Source organism: Lingula anatina, chromosome 3, assembly GCF_051362555.1.
Source record: "Lingula anatina isolate TDL-2025a chromosome 3, LinAna3.0, whole genome shotgun sequence".
NCBI classification, from domain to species: domain Eukaryota; kingdom Metazoa; phylum Brachiopoda; class Lingulata; order Lingulida; family Lingulidae; genus Lingula; species Lingula anatina.
In genome coordinates, this window is record NC_141769.1 from 33,377,582 (window position 1) to 33,401,713 (window position 24,132).

A 24,132-nucleotide genomic window follows, 5' to 3' on the forward strand; every position below is an offset into this window, starting at 1 on the left:
GTTGTCGGGGAAGACTTGTTCTATGCCTCTTTCTCAAGTAGTGATTGAAAGGGTCTATATTATTTCAATACATTTTTTTGGTATCAGGGGGCCCGCATTTACAGAGACTTATCTCCCCATTATCTTCTGACACGAAAAGGGGAAAATAGGTTTTATGTAACGGTTTAACAGTTGAACTGTTATTTATGATGCCAAATGCGTGCAAAAAGTTCAGTTTATTCCAACAAAATAATGTGAACATATCGCCCTTGTCTTAACAACTGCTGTGTTTCTACCGAACTGGTGAATGCTTTTTAAATTGAGATCAAATTTTAAATTATACTGCCAAACTAAACGCTGTCACTGTTTGAGTAAGGAACGTTGAAATCAAGTTTTTATTAAAAGACAACAATTCAAAAGTCATCCATATTGGTCAAACACAATTCTTATAATCAGAATTTGTATCAATCATATTACATTACAATACAAGGTCATAAGATGTATTCACCAGAACATAAATCAATTGAATTGAAATTGTTCGTGACTGTGGTGTCACTGTTATCACAAAGAAAAAGACCACGGTTAGTAAGGATGGCACTGCAGTAAAAAAACGAGTTGTGAGAGAAACAACGAGCGCCGCCCATATTTATCATTTTCACACAACATTTCCCACCACGGGCCGTGTGAACTCCAAACAGTAGGTAAGTTAAGGAGGAGATCACAAACGCCGCCTGCTTTCAGCAGCTGTCACAGGTAGCGTCCCCAACAGGTGTCAGAGACGAGGACAGCGTCCCCTCCACCGCGACACGAACGCCCTGCATTACTGCCCAGGTAACAGCGGACCCACTAGAACCGCGTAGTTGGAATGTGACTTTGTCAAAAAATGGCGATGAGACTTTGAAATAAAATGGCAATGAGACGGGAACCCCTTAAACCCTGGTGTATATACTATAGGTCCAAGATATTGTCATAAAATGACTGTTCCTTCCTAATTTCTTTTTTTGAACAAAGAGATTTTTCCTTCAAATAGCTGACTACCACTCTCTGGTCACAAGGCCCGCCAGTAGTCTGTTACAAAATTATTGTATCGTAATTGTATTGTAATTATTATATCCTTTATTTTTGCGTACTATTTTAGAGGCCCCTGATATCAGAGAGTCGCTGACTACTGTCTTTGTAATTTGGTGAATGGATAGAGCATTATCTGAGACCTCTGGCGAATAAATAAATAAATAAATAATAGACTGACCTAGTCTTCTATCCACAGTAATTGCCCAGAATGGATTTGGACATTTCGTGTAATCTAGGTGACATAATTTTGGACAACATCTTTGACTTGCTAAAAATATTCAATTTCACACAAAGTTCTCCTTTATTCTGTAAGAAATAGGGGGGCTACCATTGATTCCACTTCACATTAAAGGTAAATGAGTAAAAACTTCAGCCCATAACATCAGGAATTTTCCGTCAGTTTTCTACAGAACAGCGTCATTCCGAATTGGCCCTTCATTCAACTGCAGCACGGGTAGCTATTTACAGTAGGCACCAACATACCACAACACTGCACTACGCAGAAATTGCAGACATAAATCAAGCTTAATTCATTCAGTCCGAAGCAGGGCCATTAAACCAACGACACACTAAAGCCTCACTTAGTATCCATTTTGTTCAGCTGACCTGGAGTCCAGTGCTTTTCTCCTTCACGGAGCAATCATAACCCATTCTGCAAACAAGCTGACCGCTGTCCCTCCAGTTGCATAAGTTGAAAGCAAATCTCTCACCGGCAAATCAACGACAAATCTCTCACCGGTTATAAACTGAGTGATGACCTCTGTGTACGTGATTTTTTTCGGAGGTGGGGTGAGTCGGGGGAATAGGATACAGAGACATGGGGGGGGGGGGGGGAGGGGGAGGGGGAGGGGTGGAGGTTGGCAAGCATTAGACTATATTATGTAAGGACCTGGCTGAGCCGCCAATAGCTATCATTTATACATTCCTAGGGTAAACAGCCATAGGAAATCATAGCTTGTAAACCGAGGGACTTCATTATTCAGGCAATTGATCTACCAGTAGCACCATATTGGCCAGCTAAGCTAGTGGCAAATGTTCGAGGTTTACCTAACGTTTGGCGCGGTTGATCCAGTTACTGATCACCAGAATAACCGCAGGCGTGGGAAAATTCTGAAACTTATTTAAATCTTCAGCGCGTTCTCATTGTTCGTGATTATTATACAGGGGACTGATAAGTTTAAGTACAATGGAATAGTCGCGGCGTTGTTATCACTTTACTCTATCTTTCACGACAAGATCTTTTCTTCAGTGTGAAGTTCAACCGCCTTGGGTCCCCACTTACTTTGTAAACACACTATTTATACCGTTATACTTGGTCTCATAATGTCATCCTTCTATTCTACACCTCGTATGTATTACATCTTGTTACAATAATATACTAGTCGTACCAATGAAGATAATAAACGCAATCTTTCGATAGCCTTAGCGAAAGAAACACAGTCCATGACGAATTTCCAGTAATCTTGTTCTGCGAGCACTAAGTAAATGTAAATAACTAATGGCGTCCCAAGGGGGCTAGAGATCCTTGCAAATCTCCCAGTTCTGCTCCATCTCTAGGTGCAAGATAACCGTTAAATGAAATGATTTCACTTAACCCAAGAAGTCCCGGACTAGTGGTAACAAACCCAACCGGTTTCCCGGCGGCTAAAACTGGTTAATTCTGTGTCTTTGTTGATATATGGTTTCACATGTCATACAGAAATAATAGTGGAATATTTGTGTCCGTTTATAGTAACTTGTATTGGTGTAAAATCGATACTAAACGCGACAGAAACAAATTGAACTACAACAAAATTGATATTCAATACGCGAATATATTCATCTTCCCTACCCGACAGTGAAATAAATGAATTTATAATGACAGTTTCGGTTACTTAAGCCTATATACTAGAAACACATCTGACTATATTCTTAACAGTATTTATTGCAGATTATCGCATCATTTAAGGCAAATGGTCTTTGAAAAATAATCACAGCATAACAGTATTCAAGTATTAAACATCTGTTAAATTTGTGTTAAGCAGCATTAACAATTGTGATATATTTGTGACGAACACTATCATTAACGAGAAACATAATGCACTAGTTTTTGTAGGTCATTGCACAAAATGGTTGAACCTTCACTGCACTGCGTACCACTATATTGCATTTTAATTAAATTGCGTATTTGAAAATTTTGCACAACATTCGCTGGCTCTCACCGCTGACTTTCGGACATGCACCCTTTCTTCCCAGGAGTCGTCTGCTATTGCCATTGTTTCGAATTTCCATTAAAAGAGTTCTACATGCAGTGTTCGGCGTTCGTTGCAAATTCTTTGTCGTCTGTCGACACTCTAATAAAATTCCAGCAAAGTCAAATCTGCCAGCGGAATCATTTCTCACCCACTATCCGTCATCTTTGAATCCTGTCGTCTGTTCACGTCGTCTGCTACGGTAGCTGGCTGGGCGGGCGGTTTTCACCAAATCCAGCAACTTAATAAGCCGGTTTAGGACATAAAACGCGCCAAAATTCACGACTCATCATCTGTTCCAAGTTTCTATCAAACTGACATCTTTAGCCGCAGCACATTAGCCCGCTATCCACCGGTGCGTGACAGTGCGGCAATTTGGACAATTATCACTTTTTAATTGCCCTGTTATTGCAGTCGGAACATGAACTCTGTCCCCGGCTCCCCATAGTTAAAATTTAACCAGGATTGAGAGAAAGATACGCAGATTGGACCTTCTTCATATCTCAAGTCAATAAAACCGATAATACTGCCGACATTTCAAGGAGTGAGGGGAGTTTATTAAACAGCTCCCCTGGCCTGGATGAGACGCTAAAAATGCTGCTGAAAGAGACTAGTCACAGTTCAGCGCCATTCTAATCCACAGGCAAAGAGAGACGACGCAGCAGCCTGGGGAGGGGTGTGGAAATCCCAAAATTATTATCAATATCACATTATTCCAATCACTGAGGTAAACGGTCGAACTTTACGGGTGGCCATAAAAAGAGCTTGAGGTCCGAGATGGCGATAAAAAAACGACGCTGTTCTTTTTTTTCCATTCTTCTATCCGAAACCGGCCCAATATATCCAGTTTACAGCGTAGTAACAACCACAAGCGCTGTAGACGTTGGCTGTGCGGCCACTCCAGTCGGACTCTAAATCTCTTCTCACACTGAGAGGCAGTCCCGTAGTAATACTAAGCCTCGGAAAAATACTGACGTGCAGCACAAGGGGCGCAGCACAAGTACAAAAATAAACTTTGGATATCGCTATTTTCATCACGTGGTGACGTATTGTAAACAGCCGTGGTGGCCCATTGCGTGGTCTTTAAACTCTGTACACAATATTTACACTATACTCTATACATATATATATATATAGCATTATATAATACAACATATTAATAAATTTCAAAGTGATCAATTATTTAAATGAACTTCCCATTCCTATCTGTTAACGATCACAGTAAGCCGAAAAACTCAATTAAACAATTAAAATCTCTGAAGACTTCCAACAAGTGAACGGAGGTAGCTTAAACGTGGACAGAAATCGCTCTAATGCCCGGTCGGTTCGCGACAGGTGCTCCGGCTGAGCTGTGGGAAGAACTGGGACACCCTTTCTCTGGTAAATTCAGTCCGTATTAAGTGTGCTTTAATATTGTACAGTTTATATGGCGTGGCCGTGTGTGCAGCTGGCGGTATTGAGCAGAGGGCCTATACGGCTGACAACTAGGCTGTGCCCGTATTTCATATTGCGCGGTGGCAATAGATTCGATTTATAACAGTAAAACAACTTATGAATGACTCCAGACATTGAATGAAGTGTTACGATGAGAATAAGAAATAAAGGCGAACAAGAAGTCTTTCTGTAAATTGTGAACATGATCCTCTACAGTGGAGTTACGCATCGCTGGGTGCTGTTTCACGATTGCGGGGCTAGAACTTAAGTTCTTATGACTTCTGCTATGAACTGTAAGTGTTATTTAGTCTGCGCAGCTAATTCTACACGACCTCGCACGTACGATAACCCAGACCCGCATCCTCCACTGTTCACACGCTATCAATCCACAGAAATGGTGCACTTGTTTCTGCAGCCCAGATTCGGAGGATTTTTCTCAATGGGCCCTCTCTGCAGCACGTGTGTACCACAGCTGCGGAAGCAGCAGCAGCCGAGGCGAGTTCTCATCTATTCAATATGAACCTGGTCTGTTTGCTCGCGACCGATCTCGCGGGGGTCAGGTTGTTATTTTAACTATCCCATTGCTACCGTTTCTGTGCTCGCCGTGCGTTAATTAAGTAGACGACGATGTCCTGGTGACCCCCATAGCACGCTAAATGCAACGCACTCCAGCCGTCCTTATTCGCTAAATGCACGTCTGCACCGAATTTCACTAACAGTTTAACCACCTCGAAATTCCCATCCTGTATGCTTTGGTGCAGGGGCGTCTGACCGTCTTTGTCGTATGAGTTCACGTTTATTTTACCCTCTCTTTCTTGTAAAATTCTACGCAGTTCATGATGGTCGCCATTTTTTAAGGCTTCTTGAAAAACCTCCTGATAACCCGTAGTCCCCGCGGAGCAACTCATGTCTACAGCGTTCCCGGGACTCGCTCAACAAAATCCGCTACGACGCAAAAAGTATTCGTTCCACTTTTTCTCTGTAATCTGCGCTGGTAATTCTAAACGGCCGCTCTGTAGTTGGTGTGTAGCATCGGGTCGACCGTGTGATATACAGCTCTAACCCAATTCACAGCGAAGGGACAACGTTATTCCCACACATTGAATGAATCCAGCTTCAGGCCCAGAGCACTGTTGTTGGGATTTTTTATGGTCCTTTAAACTACCGAGCGCGCTCGCTGAGTATTAAAACTGCATTCGAACTCCGTCGTGTCTTTGCTCCTCTCTTCTCACTGACCTGGTCCAAGATTTATTAACTCCAAGGTTGAAAAGTTTACATGTGTAGACGTTTTTCTCCGACGGAACTTGGTTAAAATTCCTTCACTGTATCAACTTTATAACTTTGAAACTGTCTAGAATATCTGAATTGCACTTGTAACCTTGCAGCTTGGTTCCCACAGTCCCCAAATAGCTCAGTATTTTGGTCTACGCCGTGTAATGTCCGTCCAACTGCGGAATATTTAGGACAAGTTGCTCTATTCCACGGCTGGCCGCTGCTGCACAAATTTACCCTGGTTTAGAATGACAATGCTCTCGATGCGGTTTCTCACCCGCTGCCCTCCATGCACCAATCCCCAGCGTGGGAAATATTTAGCCACGCCCCCTGCACCACGTGACTCCGCAAATAAGGTTATCCAATTACAGGTCGCGGCACACAGCGACGTCAACTCAACCGCTGACCACAAATTAGTAAGAGAAAGATACTGTTATCAGATCAAGATGTTAGCTGGGAAAGTAGACTGAAGAATGAAAGGAAAAAAAATCAGTTTTCTTGTACGGCGTGGCATTTTTGGGCAACTCTCTTGATAATCTGCAATGAAAAATAATGATACTTATCCGAAAGTAGTTTAAGCCTATTCCGACTTGTCGTTTTGACTAATCAAATACCCAAGTGACTATGTCCTTTGAAAGATCCCCGCTGGATCAGTCCTGTTTGCACAAACCAAGTATTTATTTCTCTCCCATTGTGTTATTTATACCTGCACGTTGTATCAATATTTCGCCCCTTTCCTTTTTACGTTCGCACACTAGCCATCAAATATGTGTCTTCTCACACATTTCATTCGGTACAAATTATAACATCTGTCCGAGATAACAGAGTTATCTGTTCATCAAAATTACTATCACCTACTGCGCCCTGCTGAGGGCCGACTGATCGCGTTAAAGGCTGATCAAATTATAGATAAAACAAACCTTATTTAGCCTATCCTAAAAGTAAACAAATAACTGAGAAGCCTATGAACAGCACAAATAATGCTTCTACGAGAACGGGCCATAGGAAATCGACTACACTCATTGAAAAAGAATTAGAGGTACAGTAGTTAGAGGATGACGTCATCTAGTTTTCCGCCTGAGACCACTTGTTGAGACGATAAGCTGCGCATACCAGAGCGTGGGAATCCACAACACGAGACATGTGAGAAACGCTACAAAGAAATTGAATAAAACTCTTAGCATTTCAGACTTCAATAAATTTCTCGTTGGATTACTTCCTATGTGGCTCTTTCCTGTGTGAAACAACGCAGGTTAATCCGAGGTACGGTATTTTTGGAAAAAGACCTATTCACTTTTTTGGGGGAAGGGGTTAGTTTGAGTAAGTGTATACACAATATGTGATTTGTCGAGGGTAATAGAACCGTTGATTGATGTGTGAACGCGGAGTTGGCGGAATCGACCAGCCGCACATATGAAAGGGGACTATTTAAATAATTTGTTAGGTGTCGACTTCGGTTGACATGTCCTGAAGACTGTGACTGCTCGTGACGGACAAAGACAGAGAGGCCCCCCTGCGAGGGTGTTTGGAGTTTGGAGGTGAGACGACACCTTGATGACCTCCATATAGCTGTAACAGATCACAGTGCCGACTGCAGACTGTGAAGCTTACGATGGATGCCATAAATCACAAGACGAGTAAAAACTCAAATTTATCAGATAATGGGACGAAGCACTAAGTACAGTGCAACTGTGTGGGCCGCATAGCCGGTTGCAATAGCTGTAATGTCTTCATTACTGTCGTGCAGGTCTTGGTTGAGCTGTAGAAATTTGTGAATGACTGTCTATTAGCGTGAGTAGTTGCTATTTATATTCGTTACTACTCTTATCATAAACGTATTGTACTCTACATGATCTGCGATGACGTCTGTACGGAGATGATATGCACGCTTAGTCCCTGTACTCTATGATAAATAAACGCACTGACACGAATACTATAGTCTTCTTGAATCCAAGGCAACTTATTATTTTATTATTTTTTAATTTTCGGGTCCATTTTTCAACTCCCGAACGAGAGAGAGAGAGAGAGAGCGATTTGCTCCGTGCCTATCACGCGCCCACGTGCACAGACCTCGTGCACGAGAAAGTCGGTATCAATGCAAACAATTATCAGTTGGAATGTTGTTATGTGGCCCAGAACTTATACAAAACGTATGTCCTTCTCCACAAATACCGTAAAAATGACTTCAAGTAATGTTCCAATCCTCAGCGGAAAACACAGAGCTTCGCTAGGTTGTGGAATGTATTAGACAACAAACTTCAGTTTGGCGATGGTCCAGTTCAAACCTTTCATTACAGGGGCGGATTTAGGCCGTCTTCTGGGTCTTCCGGAAGACGGTCAGATTTTCAAGTTTACATTGACGGGTATCTAATTTTTTCTGTCGGAAGACGGTCAAAAAATAGAGGATGGATCAACAAAATATAATATGGAAGACCGTCAGAAAATATCTCTGGATCCGCCCCTGCATTATATCAGTGCTTTGGTGAATAAAGTGAATAGCGCTGTTTCTTCGGCTCCAGCATGTGATATTTATTAACTTCACCATTCAGTAAAAAGATTGCAACCACATGTAACATTCAGCATACAGACACGAAAAATTCCCAAAAGCAAAAACAAAAAAAGAAAACCATTCACAAATCTGAAAAGATCAACAAGTTGGCCCATATATTGCGTGTGACAGCTTCTTATGTAACTCTATAATATATTTTAGGATCATTGCTTTACTAAGGCAGCGGAGGTTTGTAAATCAACAGACAATTTTTTAAGACCTGTTAGCTTTTTCTCGCAGTTCGTGGCAATTCTTTGTAAGGTTGACTTGCTCCAAGTTTCCTGTAACGTTGTTCTGTTTTTCATTGAAGGAATGTTCTGAAGTTATCCCTGCATTGAAGGAGAGGAAATGGAGTTAACTGGTTCACGCAGAGGCCGTTCTCCAGCTCGGCTCGATGCCAAATCAACAAACGCAGCCACTTTGAACGATAGATCCACGACTTATGAATGCGTTAGTTGAGACGAATTGTCCAGTGCGATAATTGAGCACCTTAGGTGAATTATGGCAACGCGGCTTGCGCCGAGGGTGCTCACGGATAGGGGCCTATCTGTATCTCCATTTACTTCTAAATACATAAGAATATAATACTTTGAAATGACATTGTTTTAAAAAAGATAAAATCCACAAACTAAGAACAAGATAGACTTCAATCTACAATTATTAAGTTTTTGCTAGAGCTACAGCCAGAAAATATAAAATAATAATAATAAAACAAAAAAGTCAGTCACTGACAGACTGTGAAAGACAGTTGAAAATATGACGTCTATTACGTGGCCGCGGCACGCGCTGCGCTGGCGACGTTAACTGACGTCATGAGCGTTACCCAGAATCATTGTGTACTGGACGTCGCCATTACAGTTTACATTTTGTAAGAAGCTAAGGATGGATAATCTCATGATCTTTTGTTTCCTTGCCATTTTTGCAACTTGCAATTCTCAAGGTGAGTCTTAACTGGGCCAAGGATAGTTCTATTTTATATAACGATGATGTAGCGTTGTTTTGATAAAGGGGGGGGGGGGGGGGCAATATTTGAGATAGATGTCTATAACAGTGTCTTCAATAATGCCATGAGTTCCTATGCACTGGACTCAATTGAGTCTGATACTTTCTTGTGACTTCTGGATGAAATTAATAAAAATTTCGGCTTTTCACTGTGGCATATGTACGCCTATATAGTTGTAATGCGTGCTTTTACGTGTAGAAACCGGGATAAGAGACCTCAGCATACATACATAGGGTTTATCTGATAAATGCTGTTTAGTCGTTTCTCTTCTCAAAAGCCTCATTGCTTATTATGGCTTTAAAAAAAGCGGATACATGCTTTATTTATTTTTCTTTTGCTGCAGAAAGTCAAATGCATCTTTGTACCAAATGATATTAATCCAACAATCATTGAATCTTATTGAAAATTTAATGTAGATTTTAAGTCAAAATGCATGCTCTGAAATGTATTACTCTCAAAATTAGCCAAAGACAACAGCTGTAGGTCCTTGTGAAGTTTTTATTGTAATGTTTCGTCTCTGTAATAAACTGGCATTTTCCACATTGACTCTAAAGCTCACACAGTAATGTCAATACATTCAAGTTATACAACATACTTTCTTTTTTTTTTTAAAGGTGGTGTCCCTTATGAAAATATGGCTAGTGATGTAAATTTAAGGAAATGGATTAAACATGGAGAGTCAGCTAGCAGCGTCACTTTAGACAAAAACCCTTCTCTACTTGATCCAAACTGGTTTCTTCCAAAACATAAGCCACAACCGTTACGTCCAAAACAAAAGCCACACTCTTTACGCTCAAAACATGAGCCTCACTCGTTACTATCAAAACATGGTCCACGTTTTTTACTTCCAAAACATAAGACACACAAGTTATCCCCAAAACATAAGCCACTTTTCTTACTTCCAAAACATAAACCACCCAAGTCAACCCCAAAACATGATCCACTATTCTTACTTCCAAAACATAAGACACACAAGTTACCTCCAAAACAGGAGCCACTTTTCTTACTTCCAAAACATAAGCCACCCAAGTCAACCCCAAAACATGAGCCACTTTTCTTACTTCCAAAACATAAGCCACCCAAAACAACCCCAAAACATGATCCACTTTTTTTACTTCCAAAACATAAGACACACAAGTTATCCCCAAAACATAAGCCACTTTTCTTACTTCCAAAACATAAACCACCCAAGTCAACCCCAAAACATGATCCACTATTCTTACTTCCAAAACATAAGACACACAAGTTACCTCCAAAACAGGAGCCACTTTTCTTACTTCCAAAACATAAGCCACCCAAGTCAACCCCAAAACATGAGCCACTTTTCTTACTTCCAAAACATAAGCCACCCAAAACAACCCCAAAACATGATCCACTTTTTTTACTTCCAAAACATAAGACACACCAGTTATCCCCAAAACATAAGCCACTTTTCTTACTTCCAAAACATAAACCACCAAAGTCAACCCCAAAACATGATCCACTTTTCTTACTTCCAAAACATAAGACACACAAGTTACCTCCAAAACATGAGCCACTTTTATTACTTCCAAAACAGAAGTCACCCAAGTCAACCCCAAAACATGGCCCACTTTTCTTACTTCCAAAACATAAGCCACCCAAAACAACCCCAAAACATGATCCACTTTTCTTACTTCCAAGACATAACCCACACAAGTTATCCCCAAAACATGATCCACTTTTCTTACTTCCAAAACATAAGACACCCAAGTCAACCCCAAAACATGAGCCACTTTTATTACTTCCCAAACATAAGCCACCCAAGTCAACCCCAAAATATGATCCACTTTTCTTACTTCCAAGACATAAGCCACCAAAGGCACCCCCAAAACATGGCCCACTTTTCCTACTTCCAAAACATAAGCCACCAAAGTTTCCCCCAAAACACGAGACACTTTTATTACTTCCAAGTCATAAGACACCCAAGGCACCCCCACAACATGGCCCACTTTTCTTACTTCCAAAACAAATGGCAACCAAGTTACCCCCAAAACATGGCCCACTTTTCTTACTTCCAAAACATAAGACACCCAAGTCACCCCCAACAAATGAGCCACTTTTATTACTTCCAAAACATAAGACACCTAAGTCTCCCCCAAAACATGAGCCACTTTTATTACTTCCAAAACACAAGCCACCAAAGTTACCTCCAAACCATGATCCACTTTTGCTACTTCTCAAACATAAGACACCCAAGTTTCCCCCAAAACATGAGCCACTTTTATTACTTCCAAAACATAACATACCCAAGTCTACCCCAAAACATGAGCCACTTTTATTACTTCCAAGACATAAGACACCCCCAAAACATGGCCCACTTTCCTTACTTCCAAAACATAAGCCACCAAAGTCTCCCCAAAAACATGAGCCACTTTTCTTACTTCCAGAACATAAGCCACCCAAGTTACCCCCAAAACATGATCGACTTTTCTTATTTCCAAAACATAAGACACCCAAGTCTCCCCAAAAAGATGAGCCACTTTTATTACTTCCAAAACAAAAGCCACCCAAGTTACCCCCAAAACATGATCGACTTTTCTTACTTCCAAAACATAAGACACCAAAGTCTCCCCCAAAACATGAGACACATTTATCACTTCCAAGACATAAGACACCCAAGGCACCCCCAAAACATGGCCCACTTTTCTTACTTCCAAAACATAAGCCACCAAAGTCATCCCCAAAACATGGCCCATTTTTCTTACTTCCAAAACATAAGTCACCCAAGATTCCCCCAAAACATGAGCCACTTTTATTACTTCCAAAACATAAGACACCCAAGGCACCCCCAAAACATGGCCCACTTTTCTTACTTCCAAAACATAAGCCACCAAAGTCATCCCCAAAACATGGCCCATTTTTCTTACTTCCAAAACATAAGTCACCCAAGATTCCCCCAAAACATGAGCCACTTTTATTACTTCCAAAACATAAGCCACCCAAGTTACCCCCAAAACATGAGCCACTTTTATTACTTCCAAAACATAAGCCACCCAAGTTACCCCCAAAACATGGCCCACTTTTCTTACTTCCAAAACATAAGACACCCAAGTTTCCCCCAAAACAAGAGCCACTTTTATTACTTCCAAGACATAAGACACCCAAGGCACCCCCAAAACATGGCCCCCCAAAACATGGCCCACTTTTCTTACTTCCAAAACATAAGCCACCCAAGTCACCCCCAAAACATGGCCCACTTTTCTTACTTCCAAAACATAAGCCACCAAAGTCTCCTCCAAAACATGGCCCACTTTTATTACTTCCAAAACATAAGCCACCCAAGTCACCCCCAAAACATGGCCCATTTTTCTTACTTCCAAAACATAAGTCACCCAAGATTCCCCCAAAACATGAGCCACTTTTATTACTTCCAAAACATAAGACACCCAAGTCTCCCCCAAAACAAGAGCCACATTTATTACTTCCAAGACATAAGACACCCAAGACACCCCCAAAACATGGCCCACTTTTCTTACTTCCAAAACATAAGCCACCCAAGTCACCCCCAAAACATGGCCCATTTTTCTTACTTCCAAAACATAAGACACCCAAGTTTCCCCCAAAACACGAGCCACTTTTATTACTTCCAAGACCTAAGACACCAAAGGCACCCCCAAAACATGGCCCACTTTTATTACTTCCAAAACATAAGCCACCCAAGTTACCCCCAAAACATGATCGATCTTTCTTATTTCCAAAACATAAGACACCCAAGTCTCACCCAAAACATGAGCCACTTTTATTACTTCCAAAACATAAGACACCCAAGTTACCCCCAAAACATGGCCCACTTTTCTTACTTCCAAAACATAAGCCACCCAAGTCACCCCCAAAACATGGCCCATTTTTCTTACTTCCAAAACATAAGTCACCCAAGATACCCCCAAAACATGAGCCACTTTTATTACTTCCAAAACATAAGACACCCAAGTCTCCCCCAAAACATGAGCCACATTTATTACTTCCAAGACATAAGACACCCAAGGCACCCCCAAAACATGGCCCACTTTTCTTACTTCCAAAACATAAGCCACCCAAGTCACCCCCAAAACATGGCCCACTTTTCTTACTTCCAAAACATAAGCCACCAAAGTCTCCCCCAAAACATGAGCCACTTTTATTACTTCCAAAACATAAGCCACCCAAGTTACCCCCAAAACATGATCGACATTTCTTATTTCCAAAACATAAGACACCCAAGTTTCCCCAACAACACGAGCCACTTTTATTACTTCCAAAACATAAGACACCCAAGTCTCCCCCAAAACATGAGCCACATTTATTACTTCCAAGACATAAGACACCCAAGGCACCCCCAAAACATGGCCCACTTTTCTTACTTCCAAAACATAAGCCACCCAAGTTACCCCCAAAACATGATCGACCTTTCTTATTTCCAAAACATAAAACATCCAAGTCTCCCCCAAAACATGAGCCACTTTTATTACTTCCAAAACATAAGACACCCAAGGCACCCCCAAAACATGGCCCACTTTTCTTACTTCCAGAACATAAGTCACCCAAGATTCCCCCAAAACATGAGCCTTTTTTATTACTTCCAAAACATAAGACACCCAAGTCTCCCCCAAAACATGAACCACTTTTATTACTTCCAAAACATAAGCCACCCATGTTACCCCCAAAACACGAGCCACTTTTATTACTTCCAAAACATAAGACACCCAAGTCTCCCCCAAAACATAAGCCACCCAAGTTACCCCCAAAACATGATCGAATTTTCTTACTTCCAAAACATAAGACACCCAAGTTTCCCCCAAAACATGAGCCACTTTTATTACTTCCAAGACATAGGACACCCAAGGCACCCCCAAAACATGGCCCACTTTTCTTACTTCCAAAACATAAGCCACCCAACTCACCCCCAAAACATGGCCCACTTTTCTTACTTCCAAAACATAAGACACCCAAGTCACCCCCAAAACACGAGCCATTTTTATTACTTCCAAGACATAAGACACCCAAGGCACCCCCAAAACATGGCCCACTTTTCTTACTTCCAAAACATAAGCCACCAAAGTTACCTCCAAACCATGATGCACTTTTGCTACTTCTCAAACATAAGACACCCAAGTTTCCCCCAAAACATGAGCCACTTTTATTACTTCCAAAACATAAGACACCCAAGTCTCCCCCAAAACATGAGCCACTTTTATTACTTCCAAAACATAAGACACCCAAGTCTCCCCCAAAACATGAGCCACTTTTATTACTTCCAAGACATAAGACACCCAAGGCACCCCCAAAACATGGCCCACTTTTCTTACTTCCAAAACATAAGCCACCAAAGTCACCCCCAAAACATGGCCCACTTTTCTTACTTCCAAAACATAAGACACCCAAGTCACCCCCAAAACATGAGCCACTTTTATTACTTCCAAAACATAAGACACCCAAGTCTCCCCCAAAACATGAGCCACTTTTATTACTTCCAAAACATAAGCCACCAAAGTTACCTCCAAACCATGATCCACTTTTGCTACTTCTCAAACATAAGCCACCAAAGTCTCCCCCAAAACATGAGCCACTTTTATTACTTCCAAAACATAAGACACCAAAGTCACCCCCAAAACATGGCCCATTTTTCTTACTTCCAAAACATAAGTCACCCAAGATTCCCCCAAAATATGGCCCACTTTTCTTACTTCCAAAACATAAGACACCCAAGTCTCCCCCAAAACATGAGCCACTTTTATTACTTCCAAAACATAAGACACCCAAGTCTCCTCCAAAACATGAGCCACTTTTATTACTTCCAAAACATAAGCCACCAAAGTTACCTCCAAACCATGATCCACTTTTGCTACTTCTCAAACATAAGACACCCAAGTTTCCCCCAAAACACGAGCCACTTTTATTACTTCCAAAACATAAGACACCCAAGTCTCCCCCAAAACATGAGCCACTTTTATTACTTCCAAAACATAAGACACACAAATTATCTCCAATACATGACCTACTGTTGCTACTTCTCAAACATGAGGCACAGTTGCTGCGTCCAAAAAATAAGCCACATCCGTTACGCCCTAAACAGGAGCCACGCCCGTTACGCACAAAAAGTGACGAGCCTCGTCAAAGTCATCACCGAGTGCAAGGAAGGGAACGTGATCTAGGTCTAACTACACCGTCACTCCATTCTCATGAAAACTGGGATCACCTCCAGAGGCACCATCGTCGTTATCCTGGGGATTTACAAAAACATGGAATCCATTCCAATTCACCGGATTTTTCGAATCCAGTAGAGCAACCTGGTGGTTCTAATGAGAATTTCCACCACGGACAGCACCAAAGTTTTCATCAGCCTTTTCATCTGCGTCCTGCTCAACAATACGGACACTCTTATAAGCACCGCAAACATCCTTTTCTAGCTCTACAGAACCGGCACGGTCAACAGCAACATCCTCCGGAGAGAGACCAACGCCATTTCAATCAACAACTACATCGTCGTAAACACAAGCTTGGTAAGAAACAAAAAATGAAAAGTGAATTGCGCCTTTCTAAGATGCAAAAGAACTTCGTGAGTTTAAAGAAGACTTTAAAGGCTGTTCTGAACTTACTTCGAAAGAACAAGAAGCACAAGAAGAGCAGTCGCTCTGTTAACCGGAAAGGTTACAAAGACATGAAGAAATCATTAAGTAGAATTTCGCATTTATTGCGGCTCCGTTTAAATACCAAACAAAAAAGTAATGGAGAAAATGCGCATGCAGACGATTTGAAGAAGAAAGTGAAAAAGGATCGAAGAACGCTGGAAACCGTTCACGGCAGTTCAAAGAAAACACACGGAAATAAAGGACTTAAACATCACGCACGTAATTTGAACTTGAAGAAACAGGTGAAGGGTGAACGGAATACGTCGGCAGTTAAAAGCGGTAGTATTCAAATCAGTTTGGTGACACCGTCCACTCCAGTAATTCTCGCTGGGAGCCTGGAGGGGGAACTTGCACTGAGCCCTAACATGAGTACCTCAGGTAGAAAAAAAGACATTAAACACCACTCACGTATTTTGAACTCGAAGAAAAAAGTGAAAGGTAATCGACGCACGCCGAAAATTGATAACGTTCTTTTAAGTAAAGCACTAATTAGCAATACAGGACTCAAATATCTCGCAAGCGTTTCGAAGAAAAAAGATAATAGACGCGCACCAGAATCCGTTCAAGATATTTCAAAGAAAAAACACAGAAGAAAAGGATTCAAGAATCACGCACGACGCTTGAATAAAACGATGACAGGTAAATGGAATACATCGGCAGCCAAAAGTGGTAGTATTCAAATCAGTTTGGGGACACCGCCCACTCCAGTTATTCTCGCTGGGAGCCTGGAGGGGGAACTTGCAATAGAAGCTAACAGGAGCACCTCAGGCACAAAGAAAAGCATTAAACACCTCGCTCGTATTTTAAACTCGAAGAAAAAAATGAAAGGTAATCGACGCGCACCAGACGCACGACGCTTGAATAAAAAGATGACAGGTAAATGGAATACATCGGCAGCCAAAAGCGGTAGTATTCAAATCAGTGCGAGGACACCGTCCTCTCCACTTATTATCGCTGGGAGCCTGGAGGGGGATCTTGCACTGAGATCTAACAGGAGTACCTCAGGCAAAGAGAACCATGTCGTGCTAACAGACGTTGTTTTGTCTAAATCGCCGCTGCCAAAATCGCGCAGGACCAAGAACAAAAAGAAAGGCAGGCGTAAAAAACATAAAGGTGGCAAGCACAAAAATAGAATTGATCACAAAAAACGTCTTAAACGTGATCAAGATCTTCCGCTTATAAGGTTTATTTTAAGCAATATAAATACTAAAGCACACCATAAAAAACGAACAGTTGACCGAAATTCGCATACGAAACGCTTGCACCGGCGACACCAGCTAAAATACAGCAACGATCTCGGCAAGAAACATTCTCGTCAACGGCAACACCTCAAAGTGCTCAGCAGGCACAAGCGTATCAAAAGGGAGACATATAATTCAGTCAACCCGCATCGTATTAATATCTTCGTCACTGAGACGGAGGTCGTGCCGGAAACTGAAGAAGAGATCCGGCGCCGAGGGCGACCTCTGACCACGACCAGTGCACCCAGTGGATCCAGTGTACCCAGTGGACGGGAGATGAACGGAACCCGCACAGTTCCTCAGACAAGGATGGCCGTCAGTGAAAAGGCGTTCGAAGCATTTGGTGAGTATTCACCCAAACAGGTTTATTAATTATAGAAAGTAAGATACTTTGATAACACGGTTGTAGAACAACTACAAATTTCGAGCCTTCAAGTTAAATCGTTATCCTCTACCAGGGACGCAGGTTGACCTTTTAACTAGATTTTCGCGGATATGTCCCAGGCTTATTCTTTACAATTTACTCTGCTGCCGATCTCTGGCCCAGGTAGAGGGTACAAAATTGTACGACGGGTTTTGAGGCGAGCAAGCGCAAAACGTTCCTGCCAAACATCTGCTCTCTGTTTCCAAGTGCCACTCGGACTCCGTATCTCTTTAGTCTCTTAGACAAGTACGTCCACGCTATCGTTTTTACTCATGAATGATACAAGTTATTATTACAATGGTGAAATATTTGAGAAGCAACCACTTAAACCCTTGCCAAAAACATGTAGCACACTGTCCACCTATGATGTTTAAATTTTGCCAAAACGGGAGACAGCTCTACGCACCTCAAGACACGAAATCGGCATACCGTGCTTTGAACTCGTCTTTCGATGTTCTCGTAACAACTTTTTTTTTAAATGGCTAAAATAACAAAAACATCGAGCTCGCCAGGACTCGAACCTGGAATCTTCCGCTCCGTAGGCGGACGCGTTGTCCATTGCGCCACGAGCCCGTTCACGTAGGTTGAAGCGGCAATAATCCGCCCATTTCAGGACGCCGACGGCATCGCATGTGATACCGCGATTATTTCAATTTTAGCTGTTAATGTAGACCTAAGTGCACAATTCGTGAGTTGTATCACATTATGGAGAAAGGTTGTCGCCATCACCTATAGGCTACAATGACGCCAAACTACATGTTAAATCGATGGATTCATTTGATTGAAAAATAATAAATCAATTGTGTAATTCGTCGACGACTGTGTGTATCCTTGCCAGGATGAGTGTAGTGGAGGATACCAATAGTAATAAACTCGTCTTTAAACCCGAAGTTTACGTATAAGGACTGAGGGCAACTGTCCTTCTTGGGCATTTTTACGAGTTTCACTCATGTTGAATCCACCAACCATCCATATCAAAACCAATCTTAAGTGACGGTAAGAGTTCTTTCAGAATTTCTCACTGTATTGCAAATCCATGGCTCGAGATCTGAAAAACGTGGTAGATGGGAAATCAACCCCTAAGTACGGCCTCGGCTGTTGTGCACGTTTGTTTAGAGGTGGTGTAGTTACATACAAGTAGGTGGCTAGATAATGATCTCTAATCTCATAGAGTTCTTACATATAATGTTTTACCAGTTCTCGTAAGGAGAATATGAGTACAGTTTCCACAAAATATGACTGAAAAAATGAAAAATCCGAGCTCGCCAGGACTCGAACCTGGAATCTTCCGCTCCGTAGGCGGACGCGTTATCCATTGCGCCACGAGCCCGTTTACACCTGCGTTCAGGTGTGCAAATCTAGCCACACGTGGATCTCTACTCCACGCTGCAGCTGTATGCCCTTTGGCTTGTATCACAGTGCTGCTTTATGAAGGGAAAGTTGATGAGCCGTACCACGCGACTGAGAGTGTGGAGACAAAATTTGTAGTGCCAGTGAGTAACCCAAACGCAATCACTCTTTCTGGAATGAAAACGCTTGGAATTGCGCCTTATTTTGGTCTCTGTTTCAAACACTTTTGTGCAATTTAGCTTATGTTTCGTTTCCTATGCTTTCATAACAATAGTCACTAGTCGTGTGATAGCTTTCAATAGAAGATATCAAGCTGCTCTGCCAAAATTAATGTGCATGCGTTTCTTGTAAAATTATGTGGTATAGGTTAACACGACCTAACTTAAATAAGTAAACACAAGGAAAATACCGGTAATTCAGACACTTCCCATATACAATGCGTCACAATATCCTTGGCTCCTTACCTCGCCACTGTACAATACAAGTGTTAACATTACACACTCTGTGTCAATACCGCCCATCTGTACTCTAAACACCAAGACATATGAGAGGGAATTATGCCGGATATTATTTCCAAATAAGAAATTCTGCTTCAACAACAGTTTATATTTGAGGTTACTATGTATAAATGTTCATAACTTAAAATTCTGATCGGCCCAGTTTTATAAAGGACGTTTAGCACTAACTAGTGGATAAGTCTAACCAGTGGATAAATTCCCCTAACACCCATTAACTAAAAGATGGTTAAATTGTGTTTTATATACAGTCTTCTAACGGAAAACAGCCAATTAGTTAACTGGCCAGTGTTTGACTGGATTAAATAATTATTTAAAGGTCAGTTTACTAACAGACTATTTAGGTCTGGTTAGAGTTAAACACTGGTTAGTGCTAAACGTCCTTTATAAAACTGGGCCTTGATCATAAGTTGTTACTTTTCACTTTCTACATGAAATTAAAGCTATAGGCCAAGGGGCTTTCAATCACTCCTTTCGTGTAGAAAGCGAACAGTTTAAACTTAGAACCATTATCATCAGACTACACTGATGAATTTATATATCATTTAATGTTTAGTTTTAGCTGTGGTGTTCACGAGCACTGTATGGACGTTGGGTATTCTGGGTCTGATAGCTCTGTGCCTGTATAGACGAAGGAAGCAGGCAGAGTATAGAAAGCGCGGGTAACTATTCATATTTTCTAATATGTGTGATGTATTATTTTAAGTCCAGTTTGTTTATTACTACTTTCTGTCTAGAATATATTCTCCTTGGTTTGTGGAAAGTTAGTCTGTACTACACATTAATGCCCAGCAGTTAGATTTGAAATAAATATACGACACAGTCACATCGACAAAAATCCTTACATACAGATATGATAACATTACTTTTTCAGTCTGGACGAACTTTCACGTATGCTTCTCTCTGAGGGTGATGATGCTCCTCCTCCTCCTCGGAAACAACATCACGAAGACGAAGCTGAAAAGTAAACAAAATATCTACAGCCCTCTGTGCAGTCGATTTACGTGATGTTAAGCTACCGTGATCTGCCAAAAAGGGTGTCCTCGCTTTTCATCCGAGTAACTTGATACATCGAAAAGTGTCAGTAATTCAATAGTTGCGTTGTGAAGTCACAATCCAAACTGGTTCTCCATTCCGTTGTCAGTTTGCTTTTACATATAGTAGAAGTTTACATAGCAGGTAACACGCATATGTCTTATCTTATTTTGAAATTAAAATGGAATTTGATATCATTCCCACAACTTCACTTCCAGACCGTCGATGATTCCCTGGTACTGTCGTTTTCCACACCTATTCAAGGTTCCTCCCCAACGACCCCCTGCCTATGTCAGACTGGGCAACTTCAGCCAACAGACCCCCGGGACATACGTCGTCACCATGTAGGTAATTTTCAGCTTTTCCTACAATATTCGGTCACAGCGCAATAATTTCGAGAGCAAAAATCGAATTATTATCGAGAGTATAAATCAAATTATTTCAGTAAATCAATTGACAATTTTAAATTTGATACAATCATATACATATTTGTCAAGAGTTTGTCACGGAGTTAAATTACCCCTGTGTACATGTGTAAAAAAAAAACTCGTTTTGCCGAGTTGAATATCACTGTAGCACTCTACTTATACATGCATATGCATTCATATTCATTTTTTTTTTTTTTTTTTGCTAACTAATATGTACATTCATAAGCCTTTCTGGTAACGGACTGAGCAATGATAGTATTAAACTCATCCCAACTACGAATTGTATGATAGTGAATAAGGGAAAAAAAGATGAAAACTTAAGAGGCAAGGTACATCACAGTTGGGGCTCGAACTTTCATACACGTTAGATTGGGGTAAGTGTCTTTTTCATGTATTGTGAACTGAAAACAATATAGTAAAAATCTATGGTTGATTTCAGGCCAGAGAACAACACATCCTTGTTCTCTATAGACAGTGATTCAGATGAAGAGGGAGCAGATAATAAAGCTAAGAAGCTGGATACAACGCCGAACACAGACGCTCAGAACGACAAAGATAAAGCTAAGAAGCTAGCTACAACGCCGAACACGGACGCTCAGAACGACGAAGATAAAGCTAAGAAGCTGGCTACAACGCCGAACACGGACGCTCAGAGCGACGAAGAAAAAGCTAAGAAGCTGGATACAACGCCGAACACGGACGCTCAGAGCGACGAAGAAAAAACTAAGAAGCTGGATACAACGCTGAACACGGACGCTCAGAAAGACGAATTAGAAAGGTAACGACTGCATTCGGACCACTACAGGACATAGAATTCAGGGATACCAAATAAGTTCTTCTTTGTTGCCGGGAATTTGAGAGGGGTTGGAGAGGGGGTAGCAAACAAACATCCATGCCAAGGCAAATCAACAACCACAAAAAAGGGAAAGAAAGCTAAGACAATAGTTACAAAAGAAAATAAATTGGGGAAAGTAATGTTTGGCATTATAAATATATAGTCAAAAATCAATTTTACAAGTAATTGACTATCACCTTTAACAGGCCTACCCAACTACCAGACTCGGCACCGAATGATCCTGAATTCACCGGTAAATTGGACCACACTACCCGTTTTCAAGGTGTGTATCAGTACGCATTTCACAGTATCAGACGCGACACCGCTCTTGCCTAGTACGCGATGTGATAGGGACAATTCTCAGCGGTGTTTAAAAGCATTGCATCACCACTCAAAATTTGTTCAGGGTATGATACTGTGTAATGCGTGCTGACTCACACCTTGAAAACGGGTAGTGTGGTCTGATCTACCGGTGAATTCAGGATCATTCGGTGCCGAGTCTGGTAGTCGGGTAGGCCTGTTTAAGCGACCACAGCGATGCCAGTTGTATAGTGGCACAAAGGGCGTCGTCCAGCGTGAAGGGGGTTTAACTTTGCCATTTGTTCAAACACATTACTATAATGTAAAATTACGTTGAAACTTTCAAAATTGGAAAAAATTAACCTCCGTTTGCCGTGACAGAGATATTTCCACAGCTCTGCCGTGACCAGGATTCGAACCTGGGTTGTCTCGGCCACAACGAGAAGTACTAACCACTATACGATCACGGCTGCTACGGGAGGATGTCGAACGTAGCACAAGTTTAGCCTACCCAACCACAATTTGCAACTGTATCGTTAATATTTGCTTACACTGACAGTTGCTCACCCGTTATAAATTCATATTAATAAGTCATTATAGGTATGATTTTGGCGTTTGAAACAACCCTTCTTTTAAAATTATCATGAACAGTTGAAAAAAGTACACGTGCCCTGCATATCCTGTAGCAAATGTTACGTCTAGAAACGTATACGAACTTTATTTAAAGTTTCCTCATTCCTTTTTTAGATCTATACCTATTGCAACATCTACTCCCTTAAAATCATCTGGTTTATCCGAGTTGAAGAAAAGGGCTGCTGCCGTGGAAGAAGCAGACAAACAGGTACAGACAGACGACGACGAGGATTATCCACCTTTAAGCTGACGCAAAAGCACCATCTGATTAGTGGGTCGAACTCAAATGTGACATGAGAAAAAAGCGTCATATTCAAGACCACTGAAGTTCTCAAAATTATTCACCGTGCAATTGACAGAAAAAAATGGAATGGACGGCTGAACACTGCGCACTATGTGCGTATATGTATATGTATATAAACTCCCACGTGCCTTGTTTTGCACGTAGACAAACACGGTTGATAAAAAGTGTTGACACCACGCAAATAGAGGACCATGTGAAATCTATTTGTGATATAATGTTGAGACATAATGGGGACACGCCACAGGAGCAATTATTTTTTCACAGCCACGAATTGCGCTGTCCCGGATGTATAGTGGGAGTCCACTAACTGAGGCAAAAGCAAATGGTTGATGCCTGCACGTTGTTTATGCATATTTCAAATGTAAAGTTTGAACTTGGGATTAAAAGCATAAATGTTTGATTGTAACTATCTTATTTCCTTTCACACTGTACCGATTCCATTTTGACGTGTATATTTTAACAAAAGCAGATATTTCATGATATAAATCGGAGTTGTAAATTGCTTATTTGGTTGTTTTCTGTTTTTTCTATTAGACAACTTGATACGTAAATTATGAGGTTTATTATTCGCGCATGCACCTGTTACACATTATTACCAGTATCTTATCTCTTGCATATTCACATCTGGGACATCTTGTAACATGATATTTGTTTCATAGCGAAACGGCATCAAAAATGCATCAATATGTGATTAAAATTTGATTAGTCCAAAAATATGTACGCTCCCGCAAACGATTAAACTCCCCGTCGCCATAAGTTGTGCGTTTTAGCTTAAAGAATGCACTTTCTAACTTTAAAGGTAATACTTGCACAGTCACAGATTAGGGAAAAGTCACATTCTATAGGTCGTCACCCTTTTCAATACATAGTACATTTAGACAAACGATTTGAGCATCACTT

At 41.2% G+C, this 24,132-nt stretch overlaps 2 protein-coding genes and 3 non-coding genes across 7 annotated transcripts; 1 reads left to right on the forward strand and 4 right to left on the reverse strand.

The window, feature by feature from the left end:
• Positions 1-2,954: 2,954 nt before the first annotated feature.
• Positions 2,955-6,292, reverse strand: LOC147763265 (notch-regulated ankyrin repeat-containing protein-like). Its single transcript, XM_087009318.1, has one exon. It carries the CDS (start codon positions 5,621-5,623, stop codon positions 5,300-5,302), a length of 324 nt encoding a protein of 107 aa, XP_086865444.1. The 5' UTR covers positions 5,624-6,292; the 3' UTR covers positions 2,955-5,299.
• A 9,463-nt stretch (positions 6,293-15,755) lies between these two features.
• Positions 15,756-23,638, forward strand: LOC147763266 (uncharacterized). 3 transcript variants are annotated; one of them, XM_087009322.1, is made up of 6 exons: positions 15,756-17,751; positions 20,254-20,359; positions 20,572-20,661; positions 20,951-21,076; positions 21,600-21,938; positions 23,043-23,638. In XM_087009322.1, the coding sequence occupies exons 1-6, from the start codon at positions 16,053-16,055 to the stop codon at positions 23,176-23,178; spliced, it is 2,496 nt and encodes an 831-aa protein (XP_086865448.1). In that variant the 5' UTR covers positions 15,756-16,052; the 3' UTR covers positions 23,179-23,638. The 3 variants fall into 3 exon arrangements, with proteins under 3 accessions (XP_086865448.1, XP_086865449.1, XP_086865450.1); XM_087009324.1 differs by lacking the exon at positions 15,756-17,751 and adding an exon at positions 19,167-19,325; XM_087009323.1 differs by lacking the exon at positions 23,043-23,638 and having other exon boundaries at positions 20,951-21,080; positions 21,600-21,737.
• Positions 18,333-18,405, reverse strand: Trnar-acg (transfer RNA arginine (anticodon ACG)). The gene has a single exon. It is a non-coding gene; the product is annotated as a tRNA-Arg (tRNA).
• Positions 19,090-19,162, reverse strand: Trnar-acg (transfer RNA arginine (anticodon ACG)). The gene has a single exon. It is a non-coding gene; the product is annotated as a tRNA-Arg (tRNA).
• Positions 22,694-22,765, reverse strand: Trnah-gug (transfer RNA histidin (anticodon GUG)). Its single transcript has one exon. It is a non-coding gene; the product is annotated as a tRNA-His (tRNA).
• Positions 23,639-24,132: the final 494 nt, after the last annotated feature.

Bases quoted from the DNA above. Each gene is read 5' to 3' on its own strand.
- LOC147763265 (XM_087009318.1), bottom strand. From the start codon at position 5,623: ATGAGTTGCTCCGCGGGGACTACGGGTTATCAGGAGGTTTTTCAAGAA.
- LOC147763266 (XM_087009322.1), top strand. From the start codon at position 16,053: ATGAAAAGTGAATTGCGCCTTTCTAAGATGCAAAAGAACTTCGTGAGT. The intron at 21,077-21,599 runs GTAGGTAATTTT...GGTTGATTTCAG, and splicing joins GGGACATACGTCGTCACCAT to GCCAGAGAACAACACATCCT. The intron at 21,939-23,042 runs GTAACGACTGCA...TTCCTTTTTTAG, and splicing joins CAGAAAGACGAATTAGAAAG to ATCTATACCTATTGCAACAT.